The 25447-nt window shown below is 31.9% G+C and overlaps 1 protein-coding gene across 1 annotated transcript in view; it reads right to left on the reverse strand.

The window, feature by feature from the left end:
• Positions 1-25447, reverse strand: part of LOC145270909 (EF-hand calcium-binding domain-containing protein 5-like) — a 205353-nt gene that overhangs the window by 151642 nt on the left and 28264 nt on the right. The window contains exon 6 of the mRNA XM_080126458.1: positions 16573-16672. Coding sequence (XP_079982584.1) covers positions 16573-16672 — 100 coding nt within the window. The remainder of the gene's footprint in view (positions 1-16572; positions 16673-25447) is intronic.

The raw sequence follows: 25447 nt of genomic DNA on the forward strand, positions 1-25447 counted from the left end.
TTTATTTTTTTGGAGGGGGGGCTAATTTGGCATAATAGTGTCCATTTAATAGTATTATCTTGAAAAAATAAAAAAATAAGGAAAATTACCAAAAAAAACAAACAAGAACAACAAAAGTGTGCCGTATTTTTAAAAGTTTTATTGCGTTGTTTTTATGTGCTTCTTTTATTTCATCGGTGAAGAAAATGGCCAAACAGAAATTTTGAAGGCCAAACTGCTTTAAAAAATGGCCAAATTCGCGAAATTTGGCCTCGCTATAAAAAAAAAGGGGGAAATCCCCCTACTTGAAATTTCTGTTTAATTTCGCTTGTAGCGTTGATTTTTTTCTTTTTTCGCTATAAAAAAATAACTACTTGATGAAATTACGTGATTTTTTTCTGTAGGAAAACTTTATCCCATGACGAGTACGTACAATATATTTTTTTTAAAAATATTTCCATTTTTTAATGTCAATGGAAAACTGCACACGTACCCAAACCCGAAATGTAAAGACGTAGAAATGAAGAAAATCAAATTTACTGTGTATTTATCGTGTTGCCATAACAACGTGACGTAGCCAAGGACGGTAGTGGACGTGAGTGTGTGTGCGTGTGTGCGCGTGTTTTGTTTCGTATCTTATCAACTTCTTCGAATCTATGTGTACAGTAATACACACCCGTTTTTCGAGCTGAATAAATGTGTTACATTGAATAAAAACACGAAGTTTGGTAGAAAAGTAACTTATCTTGCCTTTGATAACATTTATTTGTTATATATTTGTTTTTTGACACCTTTTTCGAATCTATGTGTACAGTAATACAAACCCGAAATGAAAAGACCAAGAGGGAACGCGCGTTTTACATAAAAATAAGTATTTTTAAATTTTATCTTTCTAGCTTTAAAAAAAGTTTAAAAATTTTATCAGCCGGCATAATTTATTTTTAAATATTGAAAAATTTCAGGAAAATTAATTTTTGCTAGATTTTCAAAACATTGTTTTCGTGTTGTGTACGTGTCTGCGGCTAGCAGAATGGCGGCTGTGGATGTCGTAGGTTGGATTGTAAGATTGTGTAAGATTCGTATTTTTTTAATTTGTAAATAAACAAGTTAGAAAAAAATTAAACCCTTCCAAGATGGACAATAAATAAAGCCATAATATTTTATGGTAAAATTAAGAGCCTACGAACCATAGTTTTTTAGGAGATGTGATTATTGGATTAACCAATCAGAAATCGTCTGTGGCACACACATCTCTGTTTTTATAGATATATAGAAGATTTGCGGACTGTTACCTTTATCTTCATAGTTGTCATTGTTCCACCACGTTTTGGCCCACTATTCCTCTGGTGGTTAACCATGCCAGGATAGGAGTGCTGAGTTTCGTAACTGTATCCCCAGTGATTATTGCGTTTCGTAGTTGTTGTCATCTGACCACGTTTCGCTCAACTAATCCTCTGGCCTTCTTCAGATGGTTAACCGTGACGAGATAGGAATGCTGAGTCTCGTAATTACTTCAGTAATTACTGCCTTCCATAGTTGTTGTTGTCTCACCACGGTTTTAGACAAGTTACCCTCTATCCTGCTTTAGGTAGGATTAAAGCTGCTATCTTTGGAACCGTAAAGACTCAACGCCTGTATCCACAGGATAATAACTAATACAAATTACTCATCTCAAAGGATTCCAATAATACTAAAGCCATTATTTGTAATTTTTGGAATTTATACTAATTATAACGAGACCGATACCGCACCAACCACACTGGGTGTCGCTAACCTCGTCGGACTGCACCCGAGATGACAGGTGTTCTTTCAAACGTACATGGTCCCGTCACAAATTGCCCCGTTGATCGTCTTCACCCGCTGTGTTTTCATGGTGGGGCGCTTTGCCTCTTGACCAAATCGTCTCCTACCCTGTGTAGGTAGTCTCCGGGTACATCAATCACTCCGCTGGTCCTTGCGGCTTGCTGCAAAATGAAGAGTCCTCACCACAAACAAACAGAACTCTGGTTTATAACAATATTTATTAATTTCATTACTTCATAACAGCTACTGTCTGACTATAGCAGTGAAACGATGTAAGACCAGACCAGTAAAATCACAGATTTCCCATTAACACAGGCTAGTTAACATCATAACATCAGCCCCTGAGGGCTTCCAGGTTGGGAGCACTTGGCCAGCCCAGCCGTTCAGTTTGCTGGCTACGACTCTACTCTCTGTTTAGAATTCCTTGTTCTAAATCCAACCCCTTTTCTCCCACCTCTCCTTCAGAGAGTGGTTACAAACATCCTTTCTTTCTTCCTCTCAGAGCTTACCCTTCGTTTTGTCCACTCAACACCTCTCTCTCTCTCCCTTTCCTGGGAGAGGGGGGGGTGTTTCCCACACTGATATCTATTGGCAGTCCCCAGGGGTTTGTCTTTGCCCAGCACTGTGTGTGGTCCTTTATTATCTAATGTCACTTCTAATACGACCATCTCTTTTGACATATCGTAGATAATTCCAAATCTGTCTCCATTTCTGAGACAATATAACATCTGCTTTGCATTTAATAGGGCCATAATGACATATCGACAGTTGGTCTTATTTTCCTAGCTAAAGTTTTGCATTTCTCTACACTCCTTCACCCCATCCCGCCCGGTCAAACACCCCCTCTCACCACAATATGCACCTCGCTGCATGCCTTCATGACACCATAGTGTCATAAATTTCGACATGACACGTAAGTATGTGATAATGTTTTCACCTGAAATGCATTGGTTTAAAAGATCACCAATCTAAATGAATTTTTATCAGCTAAATTAGTAAATTTATATTTCTGCATACTGTGAAGGAGTGGGATTTCGCTGCTTGTCAGGTTTGTCGGGGGTATTTACGTCGAGGGGGTATAAGTGCTTGCAGTTTGTCAGGGCATTCACCGTTAAAGTACTTGTAGAACAGGTAAAAGGATGCAACATTTCGTTGATGGGACAGAGGTTGAAGCTTGGATGACAGTTCAAGACCTATCAGGTTGGCGACTCTCTTTTGAACCTTGTCTAGGAGCAAGAGACTAGTAGCAGATGTACCAGCCCAAATATGACAACAATATTCCATACATGGGCGAATGGTGGCCTTGTACAGGATACTTTCAGGCGTTAGTAGCTTTTTAGCACGGTAGAGAGAGCCTACTTCTTCACAGCAGCCTGGCAATGCTCTCAATGTAATTGTTCCACGTTTTTGACCAACTAATCCTCTAACCTGTTTTGGATAGGATTGAAACCGCTATCTTCAGACAAGGCTCACCTGGAACCATAGAGACTCCACGCCTGTATCTACAGGACAATAAATACACAAATTACTCATCTCAAAGGATTCTAATAATAAAATAATATATAATATCATTGTTTGTAATTTTTGTAATTTATACTAATTTCGACATGACACGTAAGTACATGATAATGTTTTCACCTAAAATGCGTTGGTTTAAAAGTTGGTTGGTTGTTTTTGTTTTACGGCATATCAACCCTTTTCAGGTTATTTAATGCTGAATCCAGTGATTTTGAAGAAAAATTTTTAATAGAATATTTGTTTTTTTCAAGTCAGTTTCTATTCAACCCATAGTTGGGACCCTAACAGGTACTACCACTCCGGGTCAGAGTGGACCTGGGAGCAATGGTAATTAAAGGGTGGCTCCACACTCCCCAAAGCCCGCAAGCTGGGGCCTCACCACTGGATATAGTTTAAGGTTTTTTGGGGTTTTTTTTACAGAAACTTCTGAGTTAACTTGTATTTCAGATTTAAGGAATTAATGTAATTAAAAAAATTTTCTTTTTTTTTTCTGAAACTGCTGAGTCCACAAATTCTTAAATTACATTAATCTCTGAAATCTGAAGATTTCAGAGATTAATGTAATTAAATTTTTTTTTTTTTTTTTTTTGCAGAAACTGCTGAGTCCACTTATATTTCAGATTTCAGGGATTAATGTAATTAAAAAAATGTTTTTTTTTTTCTTTTTGGTGCAAAAAAAATATCAATCCTCATCTCTGAGGTATACCTTCATCGTATCAAAAATAAAAAAGAAATGGCCCTGGATTTATTAAAAAACAAAAAAAAAAAAAAAAAAAAAAAGAGAAATGAACCTGGATTTATTAAGAAAAAAAAAAAAAAAAGAAATGGACCTGGATTTATTAAAAAATAAATAAATAAATAAAAGAATTGGACGTGGATTTATCAAAAAAAAAAAAAAAAAAAAAGAAAAAGAAATGGACTTGGCGCTATTTGAGTTTGGAATTTCCAATGACTATGTTGATTGGGAAAGCGGGGGAGAGGGCAAACATTTTTTCGCTATCCACCAATAGTATCCGGGGTGATTGCATCAGCAGAGATGTTGTAGAAAAACCAACCAAGATGAGCACAATAACCCAAATAATACAAAAAATAATAATTATCAATCCTCATCTCAAAAATACACATTCATCATATCAAAAAAATTTTGTTTTATTGAAATCGATTCAGACAAGGCATGAAGCCACTTGATATAAACAGCTAGAAAAAAAAAAGAAGAAAAATATCTATTTCTAGGTGAAAAACTTGCGATAAATGTTAGATGGATATATTCCAACCCAGAAAACAGCAATTCTTCCCCCTTTGTCAGAAACATCGCTCATCGAATTTGAAAACTGAAAATAAGGGAGGCTGGAGTTACGAGGCCGCTGAAAGCAAACCCAAGGTTCATTTTCTACATTTTAAAAATTTTTGTTTGTTCAAATATTTATTTTTGAGTTTTGAAGAGAGACTCATATATTTCTGTTCTTATGACCATAAAACAAACACCGGCCTGGTTGTAGGTTGTTTTGAACTCTCCCATTACAGGGTTCAACAATAAATTTGTCGCCCTAAAGAAAACAAAAAAGGGTGCTCATAGTACTAAAAAGTCCCAAAGGAATGCGAACCAGAATTTTGCCAGGGTCACCCATACTGGATTTAAATTGAAAACAATGGTCTCCACAGAAAAATCGAATGGATGGATCAAAAATTATGGGGCAAAAAAGTATCATTTTTGGCCATTTTGGGGGTATTTTTGACCTCTTTTGAGTCATTGAAAACATAGGTCCCTCTCCAATAAATCGGAGGACCAACAACACTACACTAACGTACTGTACTTGCAATAACCCTTATCCCTGAGTGGCTTCCGGGCCTTGATAAGTGGTGACCACCGTGTAAAAAAAAAAACTTTTATTGACAACATCTATTCAGGTAACTTGATTATGTAGTAGAGCTGACGTCTATTCAATGTAGCCGCCTTCAGCCTCCGTCATCACCTCGATACAGGTCTAGAACTGTGAGCATCCACCTGCGCTGGTGAGAGCTTGGCGAATACTCGATGGATGGCAGCAGTCAGACTGACTTTTAGTGTTGTGAGAGGTCATGTTGGTGATGTTCTCGATGTATGACCAAACAAAGTAGTCCAGCCGGTTCAGGTCAGGGTAGAAGGGGGCCAGTGAGAGAAGAGTACAAAGCCGTAACATTCCTTCTGAAGCCAAGCCTGGGTCTCTTCAGACTTGTGGGTCAGCGCTGATTCCTGAATTATCCCTGAGACAGTATTACCACCAAAGCATCGTCATTCTTCAAACATGCGTCTATAGAACCGTATAAGGAAAGTAGTTAGTCTGTTTGTGTCTTTACACTGCGTGTCAAATTATTAACGAGATAACATTTTTTTACCAATTTCAGAAACTTACCGGTAGTTTTGTATCAAAAGCTTCAGAAACATTGGCAATGCTGAGCTGCGCATATTGTAAAATTTTCGTACTCCTCTGTGCAATGTGTGGGAACATGATGTGAATTGGCAGCCAATCTGATGCTAATGTCTCCAGCATAAGAGACAAAATAAAAAATCGTCTTTTGCACATGGCTCCACACATCGCTTCCGTTTGAAAAAAGAAAAATAAGATAACCACAAAAGAATTATCAACCAATGGCAGAGTTCCGCGCCTAAAATAAAGGCCTAAAATATCACAGTCGCTGGGAGCCGGTTTGCCACTATAAAATGAAGGGACCAGAAAGAAAAGAGAGGAGATTCGCCCAGCTGCGTCAGTGAACGCATGGACGGATTCTCCCACCCGACCTAAAGAAATGAAGAAGAAGAAAAAGAAAAGAAGAAGAGGAGATTCACCCAGCTGCGTCAGTGAACGCACGGACATTCTCCCACCCGACCTAAGGAGATGAAGAAGAAAAAGAAATAACGCACCAGTGAACTGAAGCCGACTATGCTCTCATGTTATGGGCCAAGACGCCTTCAATTCTAAACAATGTCTAATTCAAACAAACCAAAGAAAAAGAAAAAGAAGGAGAAAAACACAGGAGGCGAAGACGCCGTGCTGCTAGTTGTTGATGAAAGAAGTCGCCGCTTTCAAGTTAAAAGCCAGGACACATATCACCGAAGTAGCACAACCGGCCACCCACTTACCACCCCCGTCGTCCGAAAAGATAAGTACGCTTACGAACATTCATTCTTTGTTAAATCATGCAAGCCTACAAAAGTTCATTCCTTATCAATGCATACACACCTACAAACATCCTACGAACACTTTACCTCTTCTAATTAAAACTGTCATTAATAAATAAAACCGGTTCTCAACCTTCAATATTCGTCTGTCCTTAATTGCATGGAGTCAGATTCTACATATTTCAAACGTTGTCAATTAAATGTATTCTTTGTTGTGACCTCTATGGCCTCATTTCCTTCACCCCTTCTCCATCTATAAACCAACCAAAAAAAAAACCCCGGGCCATAAATGTAAACAACTTGCCATCGTAATTGTTGAATGAAAGATGAGTTGTGGGATGCTCTCAAAGAGGTATCGCGAGGAATAGCTGTTGACAAAATCACAAATTTGACTAATTCTGTGGACCAACGTTTTTTACAAGTCATTCATAAAAAAAGATCGCATATCCCCTACTAATTGTGTCAACGTAGAAATTGCTATGTAGTTATTGTGTTCTAAGCATTTTTTCCTAGTTCATTTAATGTTTGAAAATTATTTCAATAAACAAGTTATGGGTATATTGTGTGTGTGTTTTTTTTGTTTTTTTTTTCTCAACCTCGTTAATAACTTGACACACTGAAATCAACAGATATTCTTATCTTTTGCCATAATTTCGCTAATACTGCTTTAAATACTTTTATTTTCTGACTGGAGTTGCTGAATAGTATTGTAAGCACTTTCTCAAAGTTTCATGGATTTTTATTCACTCGTTACTTAAATATTAAAAAATGTAAACTCGTTAATAATTTGATACGCAGTGTATTAGAAATATGTTAAATTTTTCTATTTTACTATCAATTTTTCGTTTTAATTTTTCAATCAGTATTGATTATTTTCATCTGCAATTTCCCTGATTCCTATAATTTGCTAATTTTTTCACTTTTATGTTTTTGTCTGGATTATGGATGCAATTAGGTGTGTCAGAAATTTCGTGAAAATAGTGAATAATTCCACCCCATCTTTCCAAGCTTATAACTCCTCGAAAAATGTGATTCAAGCCCTAATTTTTTTTTCAATGCAAGGACCAAGGTTTCATTAAAAAACAAAAAAACAACGTGTTTTTTTTTTAAAAAAAAAAAGGTTTTAAACTTCGGACTTTACAGGTAAATTTCTAAAAAACAGTACTTTTGTTTTGTTTTAAATTTGAATATATCATTTATTGACCTTTTCTCTTCAATTTGTGATATATAAGACTTTGGTACATAAATTAATTAGTTACTTTTTAATAGACATTTCAAAATGGGAGGCGTGAATTTCCAAGTGTCTTTCCAAGCTTATAACTCCTCGAAAAATGTAATTCAAGCTCTAATTTTTTTTTTTCAATTAAAGGCGCAAGGACAAAGGTTCCATTAAAAAAAAAACAAAGAAAAAACAAATAACGTGGTTTAAAAAAAAGGTTTTAAACTTCAAACTTTACAGGTAAAATTCTAAAAAACACTACGTTTTTTTGTTTTTTTTTGTTTTAAATTTGAATATATTATTTATTGACCTTTTCTCTTCAATTTGTGAGTAAATTAATTATTTACTTTTCGGTGAGTAAATTAATTATTTACTTTTTAATAAACACTTGAAAAGGGGGGGCGTGAATTAAAAAAAAACGTTTGTCTAAAATATTATATTCGGTTTATTGGAAAGAACATAAAATTTCACATTGACCCTGAAAATATCGTAAAAATAGAATCAATAGAAAATTTTTGATAGATTTTTAAAGTTTAAAAATTGAAAAATATTGAGTTCGTAAAATTCATTATTGTTTTTTAAAAAAAAAAAAATATTTCTATTAAAGAAATTTTTGGAAGTATAATCCATAAAGAAAATAAACAACCCACTTTTAACAGAGAAATTACGAGATTTTTATATTTTATTCGCAGTTTCGTGTTAGGGGTGTCAAAAATTCCTACAAAAATTCTGATACACCTATGGATGCATGTTTGAAGAATGACGATGTTTTGGTGGTAATATGGTCTCAGTGATAATTCATATAACAGCAAGAAAAAAAAAAAAGAAAAAAAATGCCTACCTAACAACTACATAATCTAAACAAATTAGTGAATAAATAGATATAATGTTTTCCCTTGGATTTGACCATATGTAAACAGAATTTAGAATTACTTCCCTGATCATATGTCTATAGATAAATAAAAAAAACATTTAAACAACAACGGTCAGTTTGGTCAAGATCAAAGTGTAGTATCTGTTCCGGCAGATACTGCACGCTATGACTAGCTATGACTAGCAAAGACCAGATGTGGGGGCAACCCCACATACCTGACCTTTAACCAGCTCCCATTTCCCACCTCTCGGGAGCTGGTCCCCATTTTCCCTTCCCCCTCCCTTCACTCCTCACATTAAAAATCGGCCTTGTGCCTAATTTGCTCGGTGGGGGAGCAAATAAATACCATCTGTTCCGGCAGATACTGCAAGCTATGACTAGCAAAGACCAGATGTGGGGGCAACCCCACATGCCTGACCTTTAACCAGCTCCCATTTCCCACCTCTCGGGAGCTGGTCCCCTTTTCCCTTTCCCCCTCCCTTCACTCCTCACATTAAAAATCGGCCTTGTGCCTAATTTGCTCGGTGGGGGAGCAAATAAATATCATCTGTTCCGGCAGATACTGCACTTAAGATAATTTGTACCAGTCAATGGAGGGGAAACCCTCTATACTGGGACAATTATTATTTTTGGTAACCAGAGTGACCCCTTTTAGGGGAGCTGGTTTTTACCTCACATTAAAAACGGCCTTGTGCCTAATTTGCTCAGTGGGGGAGCAAATAAATACCATCTGTTCCGGCAGATACTGCAAGCTATGACTAGCTATGACTACCAAAGACCAGATGTGGGGGCAACCCCACATGCCTGACCTTTAACCAGCTCCCATTTCCCACCTCTCGGGAGCTGGTCCCCTTTTTCCCTTCCCCCTCCCTTCACTCCTCACATTAAAAATCGGCCTTGTGCCTAATTTGCTCGGTGGGGGAGCAAACAAATACCATCTGTTCCGGCAGATACTGCAAGCAAAGACCATATGTGCGGGCAACCCCACATATAAGACCTTGGTCAATGTAGGGGTAACCCTTCATACCAATTGTCACTATCCAGCTCCCCTACTCCCCGGGGAGTTGGTCCCCATTTCCTCTTCACTCCTCACTTTAAAAATCGGCCTTGTGCCTAATTTGCTCGGTGGGGGAGCAAATAAATACCATCTGTTCCGGCAGATACTGCAAGCAAAGACCATATGTGGGGGCGACCCCACATATAAGACCTTGGTCAATGTAGGGGCAACTCTTCATACCAATTGTCACTATCCAGCTCCCCTACTCCCCGGGGAGTTGGTCCCCATTTCCCCTTCACTCCTCACATTAAAAATTGGCCTTGTGCCTAATTTGCTCGGTGGGGGAACAAATAAATACCATCTGTTCCGGCAGATGCTGCAAGCAAAGACCATCTATGACTAGCAAAGACCATATGTGGGGGTAACCCCACATATCTGAACTTGGTCAAGGTAGGGGTCACCCTACGACCACAGTTACTATCCAGCTCCCATTTCCCACCTCTCGGGAGCTGGATCCCCCTTTCCCTCCCCCCCTCTCTCTCCACATTAAAAAACGGCCTTGTGCCTAATTTGCTCAGTGGGGAAGCAAATAAATACAATGTTCCGACAGATGCTGCAAAGCTAAGACTAGCACAGACCAGCTATGACTAGCAAAGACCATATGTGGGGGTAACCCCACATATCTGACCTTGGTCACTGAAGGGGCAACCCTTCATACCAACAGTTTCTAATCCAGCTCCCACTTCCCTCCTCTCGGGAGCTGGATCCCCCTTTCCCTCCCCCTTCCCCCTATCTCCACATTAAAAAACGGCCTCCTGCCTAATTTGCTCAGTGGGGAAGCAAATAAATAAAAAAATCAAAGTGTAGTATCTGTTCTTCAGATGCTGCACTTCATTTTCTTGTTCTCTTTCGGTGGAGGAGAAATCCTTCACGACTGAGACAATTTTTATTTTTGTACCTTTTCTCCACGTTAAAAAACGACCCTGGTGTCTAACTCTGTCCCGTGGGGAGGCATAGTAAATAGGTACAACCATAGTAAACAGAATTTAAAATTACGTCCCCTTGATCAGAAACTTTGTTTCTCCACATATGATGGACCTCGAAAGGACCTATGCAATAAATACCATCCACAATTAAAAAAAAAAAAAATTCAGGTAAATAAAAAATATATATCAATAAAAAAAATATTGAATTATTTATTTATCTGCCATAACCAATTTAAACAGAATTTTGAATTACGTCCCCTTGATCAGAAAATCTATAGATAAATAAAAAACAGAATTACTTCCCTTGAACATGTAACGGAATTGGTTAAACTTTGAGCGTTTGAATTTAAAATCCAAACAAAACAGTCACTTTACAAGAGAGAAGATTCGTTTCTCCACTGGTGGTTATGACTGTGTAATGGCTTTTTAATTTTTATATTGAAAAAAATGAATATGACTGTGTGATGACTTTCAAATTTCTATATTGAAAAAAATGAATATGACTGTGTAATGACTTTCAAATTTTCATATTGAAAAAAATGAATATTACTGTGTAATGACTTTCAAATTTTGTTATTAAATAAAATTAATATGACTGTGTAATGACTTACAAATTTTGATATTAAAAAAAATGAATATGACTGTGTAATGACTTTCAAATTTTAATATTGAAAAAAATGAATATGACTGTGTAATGACTTTCAAATTTGATATAAAAAAATGAATATGACTGTGTAATGACTTTCAAATTTGATATAAAAAAATGAATATGACTGTGTAATTACTTTCAAATTTTAATATTGAAAAATTTAATATGACTGTGTAATGACTTTCAAATTTTAATATTAAAAAAATGAATATGACTATGTAATGACTTAAAAATTTGATATTAAAAAAAATGAATATGACTGTGTAATGACTTTCAAATTTGATATTGAAAAAAATTAATATGACTGTGTAATTACTTTCAAATTTTTATATAAAAAAAAATGAATATGACTGTGTAATTACTTTCAAATTTTTATATAAAAAAAATGAATGTGACTGTGTAATGACTTTCAAATTTTAATATTGAAAAAAATGAATATGACTGTGTAATGACTTTCAAATTTGATATTAAAAAAAACGAATGTGACTGTGTAATGACTTTCAAATTTGATATTAAAAAAAATGAATATGACTGTGTAATGACTTTCAAATTTGATATTGAAAAAAATGAATATGACTGTGTAATGACTTTCAAATTTGATATTAAAAAAATGAATATGATTGTGTAATGACTTTCAAATTTTGATATTGGAAAAAATGAATATGACTGTGTAATGACTTTAAAATTTTATATTGAAAAAAATTAATATGACAGTGTAATGACTTTCAAATTTGATATTAAAAAAAATGAATATGACTGTGTAATGACTTTTAAATTTGATATTGAAAAAAATGAATATGACTGTGTAATGACTTTAAAATTTTATATTGAAAAAAAATGAATATGACTGTATAATGACTTTAAAATTTGATATTAAAAAAAATGAATATGACTGTGGAATGACTTTCAAATTTGATATTGAAAAAAATGAATATGACTGTGTAATGACTTTCAAATTTGATATTAAAAAAATGAATATGACTGTGTAATGACTTTAAAATTTTATATTGAAAAAAATTAATATGACTGTGTAATGACTTTAAAATTTGATATTAAAAAAAATGAATATGACTGTGTAATGACTTTCAAATTTGATATTGAAAAAAATGAATATGACTGTGTAATGACTTTAAAATTTTATATTGAAAAAAATAAATATGACTGTGTAATGATTTTAAAATTTGATATAAATTTTTAAATTCATTGAATAACTAAAATTTGATATATATATATATATATATATATATATATATATATATATATATATATATATATATATATATATATATATATATATAGCATATTTTTATTGTCACCAAAATCATTAATATGACTGTGTAATGATTTTCAAATTTTAATATAAAAAAAATGAATATGACTGTGTAATGACTTTCAAATTTGATATTAAAAAAAATGAATATGACTGTGTAATTACTTTCAAATTTTTATATAAAAAAAATGAATATTACTGTGTAATGACTTTCAAATTTGATATTGAAAAAAATTTATATGACTGTGCAATGACTTTCTAATTTGATATTAAAAAAATGAATATGATTGTGTAATGACTTTCAAATTTTTATATTGAAAAAAATGAATATGACTGTGTAATGACTTTAAAATTTTATATTGAAAAAAATTAATATTACTGTGTAATGACTTTCAAATTTGATATTAAAAAAAATGAATATGACTGTGTAATGACTTTCAAATTTGATATTGAAAAAAATGAATATGACTGTGTAATGACTTTAAAATTTTATATTGAAAAAAATTAATATGACTGTGTAATGACTTTAAAATTTGATATTAAAAAAAATGAATATGACTGTGTAATGACTTTCAAATTTGATATTGAAAAAAATGAATATGACTGTGTAATGACTTTAAAATTGTATATTGAAAAAAATAAATATGACTGTGTAATGATTTTAAAATTTGATATTAAAAAAAATGAATATGACTGTGTAATGACTTTAAAATTTGAATATTGAAAAAAGTGAATATGATTGTGTAATGACTTTAAATTTTGATATTGAAAAAAATAAACATGACTGTGTAATGACTTTCAAATTTTGTATATTAAAAAAAATGAATATGACTGTTTAATGACTTTCAAATTTCATATTAAAAAAATGAATATGACTGTGTAATGACTTTAACATTTGATATTTAAAAAAACTAATATGACTGTGTAATGACTTTCAAATTTGATATTGAAAAAAACGAATGTGACTGTGTAATTACTTTAAAATTTGATATTAAAAAAGAATGAATATGACTGTGTAATGACTTTCAAATTTGATATTGAAAAAAATTTATATGACTGTGCAATGACTTTCAAATTTGATATTAAAAAAATGAATATGATTGTGTAATGACTTTCAAATTTTGATATTGAAAAAAATGAATATGACTGTGTAATGACTTTAAAATTTTATATTGAAAAAAATTAATATGACTGTGTAATGACTTTAAAATTTGATATTAAAAAAAATGAATATGACTGTGTAATGACTTTCAAATTTGATATTAAAAAAATGAATATGACTGTGTAATGACTTTAAAATTTTATATTGAAAAAAATTAATATGACTGTGTAATGACTTTAAAATTTGATATTGAAAAAAATGAATATGACTGTGTAATGACTTTCAAATTTGATATTGAAAAAAATGAATATGACTGTGTAATGACTTTAAAATTTTATATTGAAAAAAATAAATATGACTGTGTAATGATTTTAAAATTTGATATAAATTTTTAAATTCATTGAATAACTAAAATTTGATATATATATATATATATATATATATATACCAAAAAAAAAACAAGAAATGGGCAGGTGAAATTAAAATTTTCCCTAAGGCCTTATCGTCTGACCCTCTAAGAGGAAACGTCAGAATGATAGATTAAAAACTAAGAAAACGAATGAGGGAAGAGGGGAATTTTGGTTACAGTTGGAAGAACAGTGGAGAAAAAAAAAAAAAAAAAAAAAAAAAAAAAAAATCTCACTGTTCAGGTGGTTTTAAATCAATGAATATCTCCAACTGATGTCTAAGAATCTTTTGTCTACACAGGCTAGGTCGAGAGTTGTTAATAACTAACGCCTCAATGATATTGAGATGATAGTTCGACCTAGCACTGTATAAAACAGAAAACCACCCATCGGAATATTGATCGGCACATATATTTATACTCAACAGGTGATCGCCAATGGCAGACTCATGAGCCTGGGAGTGCCCGGATGCTCTCGAAACCTGGTGTAGTCGAATATCCCGAGGGATATGTTGGGATATTCTCATTTCTAATCTTTGGGACGTTTTGCCAACGTAGTCAGCTCCACACTGACAAACGAATTTATAAACAACAGAGTTCTTTTGAATGGTTTATAAATTCGTTTGTCAGTGTGGAGCTGACTACGTTGGCAAAAGGCGTTAGTTATTAACAACTCTCGACCTAGCCTGTGTAGACAAAAGATTCTTAGACATCAGTTGGAGATATTCATTGATTTAAAACCACCTGAACAGTGAGATTTTTTTTTTTTTTTTTTTTTTTTTTTCTCCACTGTTCTTCCAACTGTAACCAAAATTCCCCTCTTCCCTCATTCGTTTTCTTAGTTTTTAATCTATCATTCTGACGTTTCCTCTTAGAGGGTCAGACGATAAGGCCTTAGGGAAAATTTTAATTTCACCTGCCCATTTCTTGTTTTTTTTTGGTATTTAAATTAAATTATGTTTCCTCTGAAATTTCTCCTTCTATTCTGCTGTACCAAAAATTTACTTATATATATAGCATATTTTTATTGTCACCAAAATCATTAATATGACTGTGTAATGATTTTCAAATTTTAATATAAAAAAAATGAATATGACTGTGTAATGACTTTCAAATTTGATATTAAAAAAAATGAATATGACTGTGTAATTACTTTCAAATTTTTATATAAAAAAAATGAATATTACTGTGTAATGACTTTCAAATTTTTATATAAAAAAAATGAATATGATTGTGTAATGACTTTCAAATTTGATATTGAAAAAAATTTATATGACTGTGTAATGACTTTCAAATTTGATATTAAAAAAAATGAATATGACTGTGTAATGACTTTCAAATTTGATATTGAAAAAAATGAATATGACTGTGTAATGACTTTAAAATTTTATATTGAAAAAAATAAATATGCCTGTGTAATGATTTTAAAATTTGATATTAAAAAAAATGAATATGACTGTGTAATGACTTTAAAATTTGAATATTGAAAAAAGTGAATATGACTGTGTAATGACTTTCAAATTTTGATATTGAAAAAAATGAATATGACTGTGTAATGACTTTCAAATTTGATATAAAAAAATGAATATGATTGTGTAATGACTTTTAAATTTGATATTGAAAAAAATGAATATGATTGTGTAATGACTTTTAAATTTGATATTGAAAAAAATGAATATGACTGTGTAATGATTTTAAATTTTGATATTGAAAAAAATGAATATGACTGTGTAATGACTTTTAAATTTGATATTGAAAAAAATGAATATGATTGTGTAATGACTTTTAAATTTGATATTGAAAAAAATGAATATGACTGTGTAATGATTTTAAATTTTGATATTGAAAAAAATGAATATGACTGTGTAATGATTTCAAATTTTGATATTGAAAAAAATGAATATGACTGTGTAATGATTTTAAATTTTGATATTAAAAAAAATGAATATGACTGTGTAATGACTTTTAAATTTGATATTGAAAAAAATGAATATGACTGTGTAATGACTTTTAAATTTGATATTGAAAAAAATGAATATGACTGTGTAATGACTTTTAAATTTGATATTGAAAAAAATGAATATAACTGTGTAATGACTTTCAAATTTGATATTGAAAAAAATGAATATGACTATGTAATGACTTTCAAATTTTAATGTTAAAAAAAATGAATATGACTGTGTAATGATTTTTAAATTTGATATTGAAAAAAATGAATATAACTGTGTAATGACTTTCAAATTTTGATATTGAAAAAAATGAATATGACTGTGTAATGACTTTCAAATTTTAATATTGAAAAAAATTAATATGACTGTGTAATGATTTTCAAATTTTAATATAAAAAAAATGAATATGACTGTGTAATGACTTTCAAATTTTATATTAAAAAAAATGAATATGACTGTGTAATTACTTTCAAATTTTTATATAAAAAAAAATGAATATTACTGTGTAATGACTTTCAAATTTTAATATTGAAAAAAAATGAATATGACTGTGTAATAACTTTCAAATTTTGATATTGAAAAAAATGAATATGACTGTGTAATGACTTTCAAATTTTCATATTGAAACCTGTTTATATTTATAAAATTTCAGACACTTACATCTCGTAGGATCATTGAGAACTGCCCTTATATCGTTGGTTGTGTTTGACCAGAACATCTCCAGCAAAGATAAAACACGGTGACGATCCAACACTCCGAGCTTGTAAAAAAAAAAAAAACGTGAGAGAAATATACTTTGGTTTGAATCTAGCAAAATATAATGTGCACACAAACACATGTATATATATATATATATATATATATATATATATATATATATATATATATATATATATATATATTAGAAATTAAAAAAAAAAAATGGCGGCTAAAACCACGGTTCCATGCAAGAGCATAAAAAGGGCCAAATTTAGCCCCAAAAAGGCCAATCTGACAAGCGTTAGAAAGGCCAAATTTTCAATATATTATTTTCCATGTCTCACTGACTTTAGCAAATAAGGTGCAAACCTTTATAACTATTTGCTAATATTTTCTCCTCTGAAGAGATGGTAGACATCGAAATCCTATAGGATAAGGCGCTATAATATTTCAAATGTATTCTTTGTCTTAAATAGAATAATAAAAATCTTTTGATTTGAAATTCAAACATTTCACGTCATAAATTTTTAAATTTATTGAATGAATAAACTTTGATTTATTTGCTCTATCTTGTATATCGAGCAATTTTTATTTAGTTGGGATAGTATTTATAGAATATTACTGCCAGTAATATCTTGTAAGACTTATAATCACAGGTTTCCATACCAGTTGATTGTTAGATCATTTTATTCTGAGGTATATATATATATATATATATATATTAAGTAATGTGATTTATAATTTAAAAGTTTTAAAATTTTTAAAATTTAAAAATCAAAATTTAATTAAATTAAAAATCAGTTTCATAAGAAGGAACAACAACAAAGTCAATTATCTGTACGATCGTTTCGGAAATCCGTGCTTTTTATTTGTGGTATACATGAAGTCACGTAGAATAATTATACATAGTTTTTTTGGTAAGCACGGTCTCCTCATCAGCAAATTTAGGAGGATTTCTATTGAATTGAAAAGACACCAAAAATAAACCTAGCATTAAAAGTAAGGCAGATGAATCTGAAAAATTGAAGTTAAAAGGTTTGGATATAAAATTTATAAGAAAATTAATAAGGAAATTGGTATAGGTTAGAGATAGAAATGAGTAGAAAAAATATATATATTTTTGAATTTACATAATAAATTTGATTTAAAAATATATATATAATTACCTTTTGGTTTTCCTTTTTTTGAAATCAGGAACTGTATTTAAAGTAGTCATTTAGATGTTTGCTATAGCTTTTTATTTTATTGAATGATGAATTTTAAAAGGGCGACGCTCGTGCAGTAAATTGTTTCCGTTAGCGTATTTGATTTAGAGACGCTACAGTTAATATCTATAGAGAGAGAGTTTTTTTTTTTTTTTTTTTTTTTTTTTTTTTTGCAAGTTTTTAAGGGGAGATAATTGTCATGGCTTTATTTATTATTTGATTTACGAGTCTAAATTATGGACTTAGTATAAAAATCGACCCTAATAAAAAAATTGTTAATTTCTTAGACATAACCTTAAATCTTGAAAATTCTACCTTTGAACCATACCATAAACCTAACCAATCACTTCTATATGTCCACAATCAATCAAACCACCCTAAATCAATATTAAAATCAATAGTTCCCAATATCGCTCTAAGAATTTCTAGACTGTCTTCTACTAAATCAATATTTACCAAAAATGAAAAATACTATAATGAAGCCCTTAAAAACTCTGGATATAATTCACAAATTAAATTCATAAATGAAAATGATAGAAACATAAACTGCATTAAAAATAAACCTATTAAAAGCGTAATAACATATAATATGGCAATGTCTTCCCGTATACGAGTTAAGAAAAATAACCAGGAGACAAAAAAAGATAAAACCAAACTACAAATATTAGATAATAATATAAATAAACAACAAACTAAAACCCGCAAACGTAAGAATAGACACAAGGAGATCCTATGGTTCAACCCCCCGTATTCCAAAAACCTAGAAACAAACATAGCTAGAGAATTTTTTAAAATATTAGATAAGAACTTTAAAGCCCCCCATAGATATAATAAGATTTTCAATAAGAACACAATTAAAGTCTCTTACTCTACTATGCCTAACCTTCATCAGAAAATAATTAGCTCTAATAATAATAAAATTAATAAACTACAAAATGCAACTATACAAAATACATCGGACTGTAACTGTAGAAGAAAAAATAAATGTCCCCTACAAGGCTCATGTAAAATTAAAAATGTTATCTATAGCTGCACAGTATCAAAAACTCCAAATATACAAGAACCTATCAACAGCCATAACTCAACTACCGAATTAAATAATAACACCAACTTAAATCAATCTACCGATCAATTATTAACCAACCCACCACATTATAATCCAACAATAGACCTAATGGAAAATAATCATAATAATCAAGAGGTAATATATATTGGTTCCACATCTGGCCCAATAAAACATAGAATTTCAACGCACAAACATTCTTTTAAAAATAACTCTCTATCAAACCAAACTACTCTATCCAACTATATTTGGCAACTAAAAAATAGCAATATTTCTTTCAACTTAAAATGGCAAATAATTGAGACTTGCAAATCATATAAACCAGGAGATAAATTTTGTACATTATGTACAAAAGAAACCGTAAAAATTTTAAAATATGAAGATATAAAAAGCACAACCAAACTAGTAAATTCAAGACACAAGCTTCTATCGTGTAATCATAAACGTTGGTTTAAATTTAATAAATATAAACCACCTTAAATCATTAAAAATTACTCATTAGTAAAAATAGATTTTTTTTTTTTTTTTTTTTTTAATAAATTAAGTTAAACCAATTACCGCCCTTAGACTCGTAAATCAAATAATAAATAAAGCCATGACAATTATCTCCCCTTAAAAACTTGCAAAAAAAAAAAAAAAAAAAAAAAAAAAAAAAAACTCTCTCTCTATAGATATTAACTGTAGCGTCTCTAAATCAAATACGCTAACGGAAACAATTTACTGCACGAGCGTCGCCCTTTTAAAATTCATCATTCAATAAAATAAAAAGCTATAGCAAACATCTAAATGACTACTTTAAATACAGTTCCTGATTTCAAAAAAAAGGAAAACCAAAAGGTAATTATATATATATTTTTAAATCAAATTTATTATGTAAATTCAAAAATATATATATTTTTTCTACTCATTTCTATCTCTAACCTATACCAATTTCCTTATTAATTTTCTTATAAATTTTATATCCAAACCTTTTAACTTCAATTTTTCAGATTCATCTGCCTTACTTTTAATGCTAGGTTTATTTTTGGTGTCTTTTCAATTCAATAAAAATCCTCCTAAATTTGCTGATGAGGAGACCGTGCTTACCAAAAAAACTATGTATAATTATTCTACGTGACTTCATGTATACCACAAATAAAAAGCACGGATTTCCGAAACGATCGTACAGATAATTGACTTTGTTGTTGTTCCTTCTTATGAAACTGATTTTTAATTTAATTAAATTTTGATTTTTAAATTTTAAAAATTTTAAAACTTTTAAATTATAAATCACATTACTTAATATTGAATTAGCTCTAGGACATTTAACTATCGAGCTTATTATATATCTAAATTACAACGAGCATTTCCTGTATTTTAATTAAACTAGTAATTTCACTATTACATTAAAATACACTTAGCTCTTTAGACTATTATTCTAATCTCCTTTAAATATATATATATATATATATATATATATATATATATATATATATATATATATATATATACATGAAGTAGGCATGTCTCACTGACTTTAGCAAATAAGGTGTAAACCATTATAACTATTTGCTAATATTTTCTCCTCTGAAGAGATGGTAGACATCGAAATCCTATAGGATAAGGAGTTATAATATTTCAAATGTATTCTTTGTCTTACATAGAATAATAAAAATCTTTGGATCTGAAACTCAAACATTTCATGTCATAAATTTTTAAATTCATTGAATAACTAAAATTTTATATATATATATATATATATATATATATATAGCATATTTTTATTGTCACCAAAATCATTGTAATCGTCTAATTTTCAATCAGATCGATTGATTGTCTGCTCTAACTGAGAACCCATCATGGTGCACATGGAGGAAGCTCCACATGCCTCCTCGCAGTGACTTAGTCCATAATAATACATTGTAGTTTACATTGCACTGCAGAGAAACTACTGTTGATTTTATAAAAGATTTTTTTAGATATCATGTTGACAAGAAAGTTCTTGCAGGTTTTAACTTTTAAATTTAGTTCAAACAAAATTTATTGATCGAAATAAGCACCATAAGAAATAACACAAAACAAGTAATGTAAAAATCTTGTGTTCTGGTGGCGATGAATTTGCTGAAGGCGTTTTTTAACATCTATTCAATGTAGCTGCCTTCCGCCTCGATCCCCGCCTCGATCCCCGCCTCAATACGCATTCAGAACTGGAAGTATACCTTTTCCGCAAGCACCAGCAAGAACTCCACGAATACTCGGTGGATGGCAGCGATCAGGCTGGCTTTAGTCTTGAGGGAGGTCATGTTGGTGCTGTTCTCAATGTATAACAAAATGGAATAGTCCAGCGGGTTCAAGTCAGGGGAAGTGTGTGGGAGCTAGTGAGAGAAAGCTACAAAGTCGTAGCACTCCTTAAGCCAAGCCAGGTCTCTTTGGAATTGTGGGTTGCTGCTGATTCTTGCTGCCATACCCAGAGTCTGCCAGCAGCCACCTGATTGTACCAAGGGATACCCACACTCTTCAACACATCCACATGGGTGTTGACTTTCAAGCCGACTTTGAAGATGTGAGGTGGCCTGATGTGGCTCTCACTTGAAACTGCAGCAAAGACCATAACCGTGGCTGAACACTTTGTTGAGCTGTGCCCTCAAGAGTTGAACAGTCCGGATTTGCATTTTGAGGGTGCTGGCAATGGCCCTGTTGTCATGATTTGAGGCATTAGATAAAACTACAATTTATGATAGTCATAAATTGTAAAATGTTTATGTCTGTTAAAAAAACGTGTGAACAAATGTGAAAAAAATGTGGGAAATGTGAAAAAGAACAAAAACAAATATTTATATATATATATATTTTATTAGCTTATAAAGGAGATGTATATATATTTTTATTTGAAAATATAATTTTTAAAATATATATACTATATTATATTTTAAAGGCAATATATCCGCCGTTTCCCCCGTGGGGGTACCAAATTGGTTAAAGGGAAAATTATTCCCAACTCGCATTTAGGTAAAAATGCATTTCGTAAATAATTGAATTCATTCAAAACGTATCGCAAAAACAAATAACATCTAATATATATATATATATATATAGTAATTTATAAAATATATATGGCGATTAAGCTACACTGAATATTCGGCGTTAAGCCTGACGAATCCTAGAGTGGATGAAACGCCGAATATTCAGTGTAGCTTAATCGCCATATATACTTAATAAATTACTAACTAGCTCTACCTACGTATTGAGCACTTTTGAAGTAAATACTTAAAGTTTACGCATAAATCTATACTTTCGTATATTAATTTTATGTGAGTAAATGAAGTAGTTATGTATATATATATATATATATATATATATATATATATCTATATATATATATATATATGAGACTAGTAACAAACGATGGGACTCAGTACTCGGACACGAGTGCGAGCCGACTATATATATATATATATATATATATATATATATATATATATATATATAATTACATACACACGTGTGTGTGTGCACAGAACTTGAATGCCTACTAGACACTATCCTCGAGTGTCTAAGGTCTCTCTGTACAGGGGTTTGCTAGAGCAATTTGGCATAAGGATACTTTTTCCATAGAAGTAAACCCTGACCAAATATTCAAAATCACATAGTATTCGCTGCCCAAATAAGATCTCCTCACTACGGTTAACCCACAGCTTTTCCGAGGAATGGTGCACCTTCTCCAAGTGATATTACCTCAAGTAATAGCACGAAGCTGGATACTCCACCAGACTAGATAAATTCTTGTCCTAGAATCCAGTAAGACCAAGAGACCAAAATAAAAGATATACTACAATATATAAAAATGGTTAATTGGGGAGAGGAAAATTATGTTCTCAATTTCTTTACTAACTCAGTGCTTGAGAGATAAAGAACTTTAATGGAAGATTCGAATATCTATGTATCTCATATAGACTTCAAGTGTTAGCCCCAGGTAGTGGGCCCCTTGACTTCTGAGCACTTCGACTGAAGTAAAATAAAACAAAAAACAGATAACTTGTGTACTTCCTGGTAGATAAAGCGAAAACGTTCAAACTACGTGATGAATGGAAAAAGCGGATAAACCAAACCATGTAGTCAAGTCAACTCAGTCATTTTTCGGTTTTATTATTTCTCAAAAACGAGCAAAGATATTATTTTCTCAGAATTATAAAAAATATATATTTTTTACAGAAAAAAAAAATTTATACATATATATATATATATATATATATATAAATATAAAATAAAAATTACAATTAAATTTACCAAAATGACCCAAGATGGTAAAATTAAAGTATATTATAAATATTAAAGAATTAATATTTATAAAATTATCTCAGCCAGATATAAAAGCTCGATAAAACCAAATAGGAAATAGAGCTTATACTATGAGCAAACAGTTAATGAAATATGTTAAAATCACTTTGAAATGAGTCAAAAACATATTTAATTTGAAAAGGAAACACTAGATAAATGGATAGTCCTTAATCCGCGGAGTTTCGAAGAAATACTTTCCTTCTCATCAGAGGGTAGGAATTAGCAAAATGCGGGATCGGATTTTGCATGCAGAAGTATTTGAGATAATTTTATAAATATTAATTCTTTAATATTTATAATTTACTTTAATTTTACCATCTTGTATCATTTTGGTAAATTCGATTGTAATTTTCATTTTATATATATATATATATATATATATATATATATATATATATATATATATGTATATATGTGGAGGAGCATTCCGAAAGTAATGTCTTCTATTTTTATTCCACCCGAATGGATCAGAGGGAATTGTGAATTGTATAGTTATAATGACTGAACTTATGAATTCATGACCTGAAAGTTTCATCTCTCTGTTGCAGATATTGACAGTATGAGACCCTAGGAAAGCAACACCCATCTTGTACGTGTGTCAGAAGCAGAGATTTCAGGGTAGTGACAGAGATGTGAGTGACACAAGCGCGTTCTAGATTTTTATGACTGGGGCATCCTTCATCGCTGGAAAAAGTGCATCGATAATGCTGGTGACTGCGTAGGAAAATAAATTTTTAAATACAAAACATTGCTCGTTTTAAATGGTACCACTCCTGTCTTTGTAGCTCTCCAACTTTTTGAGTAAAAAAAATAGGAGGCTTTACTTTTGGAACGAGCCTTGTATATAAAAGCCAAGTACGTCCAAGGATGGAATACTGCTGCCATATCTGGGCAGGAGCTGCTAAAAACAGCCTATCCTGCCTTGACAGAGTACAAAATAGACTTCGTGGCTTAGAGGGGGATGCCCTTTTCTCTACCCTGCAACCTCTCTCCCACAGAAGAGACGTTGCGAGCCTATCCTTGTTTTATCGTTATTTCCATGGCAGGTGCTCGTCTGAACTCCAATCTCTGGTCCCCCCTCGCCAATCTTTCACGAAAAACACCCGTCTAGCTGAATCCACTGTGAAAAATTTCCCCCACTCTATATCTGTGCCTAAATCAAAACGCAGATTCCATGAACAAAGCTTCTTTCTTAGAACTGCACGCCTGTGGAACTCTGTTCCGTCTGCCTGCTTCCCACCGGACTACCACTTGGATGTCTTCAAGTTCAATGTTAACAAATTCCTAATGAACCACCCCCTTAAGTAAACACTTCATCAAATCTCCACACTAACGTAATCTACTTGCAATAACCCTTATCCCTGAGTGGCTTCCGGGCCTTGATAAGTGGTGATCACTGTGTAAAAAAAAAAAATATGCACAATATATTATATTACATTATTTGTGGTGTTTGCTAGAAAAACAGGAAATTGGTCAAATGGTAATCTATTTTTTTGCAAAAAAAAAAACTTATAAAATTTTTTTCAAAGACTAATATCATAATACTCTCACAGAACCCCTCGACGACAACACACTCGATAAACCCGACAAGCAGCAAAATCCCACCCCTACACTGTAGAGATCCCTAGATGCCGTAAAGCCTTCTACTCGAATAGCTTTTTTTCTCAGACTGCTGCACTTTGTAATTCCCTCCAGCTTCCCTGACTGTACTGACGTTCAGAAATTCAAGTGTAATATAAATAGACAACCTTGACAGCCTATCCTGCTTGACAGAGTACAAAATAGACTTCATGGTTTAGTGGGGGATGCCCTTTTCTCTTCCCTGCAACCTCTCTCCCACAGGAGAGGCGTTGCGAGCCTGTCTTTGTTTTATCGTTATTTCCATGGCAGGCGCTCGTCTGAGCTCCAATCCCTCGTCCCCCCCCTCGCCAATCTTTCACGAGAAGCACCCGTCTGGCTGAAACTACTGTCAATAATTTTCCCCACTCTTTATCTGTGCCTAAATCCAAACGTAGATTCCATGAGCAAAGCTTCTTTCTTAGAACTACACGCCAGTGGAACTCTCTGCCGCTTGCCCGTTTCCCACCTGACTAAAATTTGGACGTCTTTAAGTCCAACATAAACAAATTCCTGACAAACCGCCCCCTTAAGTAAGACACTCTATCAAAACTCCCAATACTAATGATTACTACAATACTATTTCAATGATTACTGTACACGCAATAACCCTTATCCCTGAGTGGCTTTCGGG

The sequence above is a fragment of the Euprymna scolopes genome, chromosome 46 (genome assembly GCF_053919585.1).
Source record: "Euprymna scolopes isolate OS-2025 chromosome 46, ASM5391958v1, whole genome shotgun sequence".
NCBI classification, from domain to species: domain Eukaryota; kingdom Metazoa; phylum Mollusca; class Cephalopoda; order Sepiida; family Sepiolidae; genus Euprymna; species Euprymna scolopes.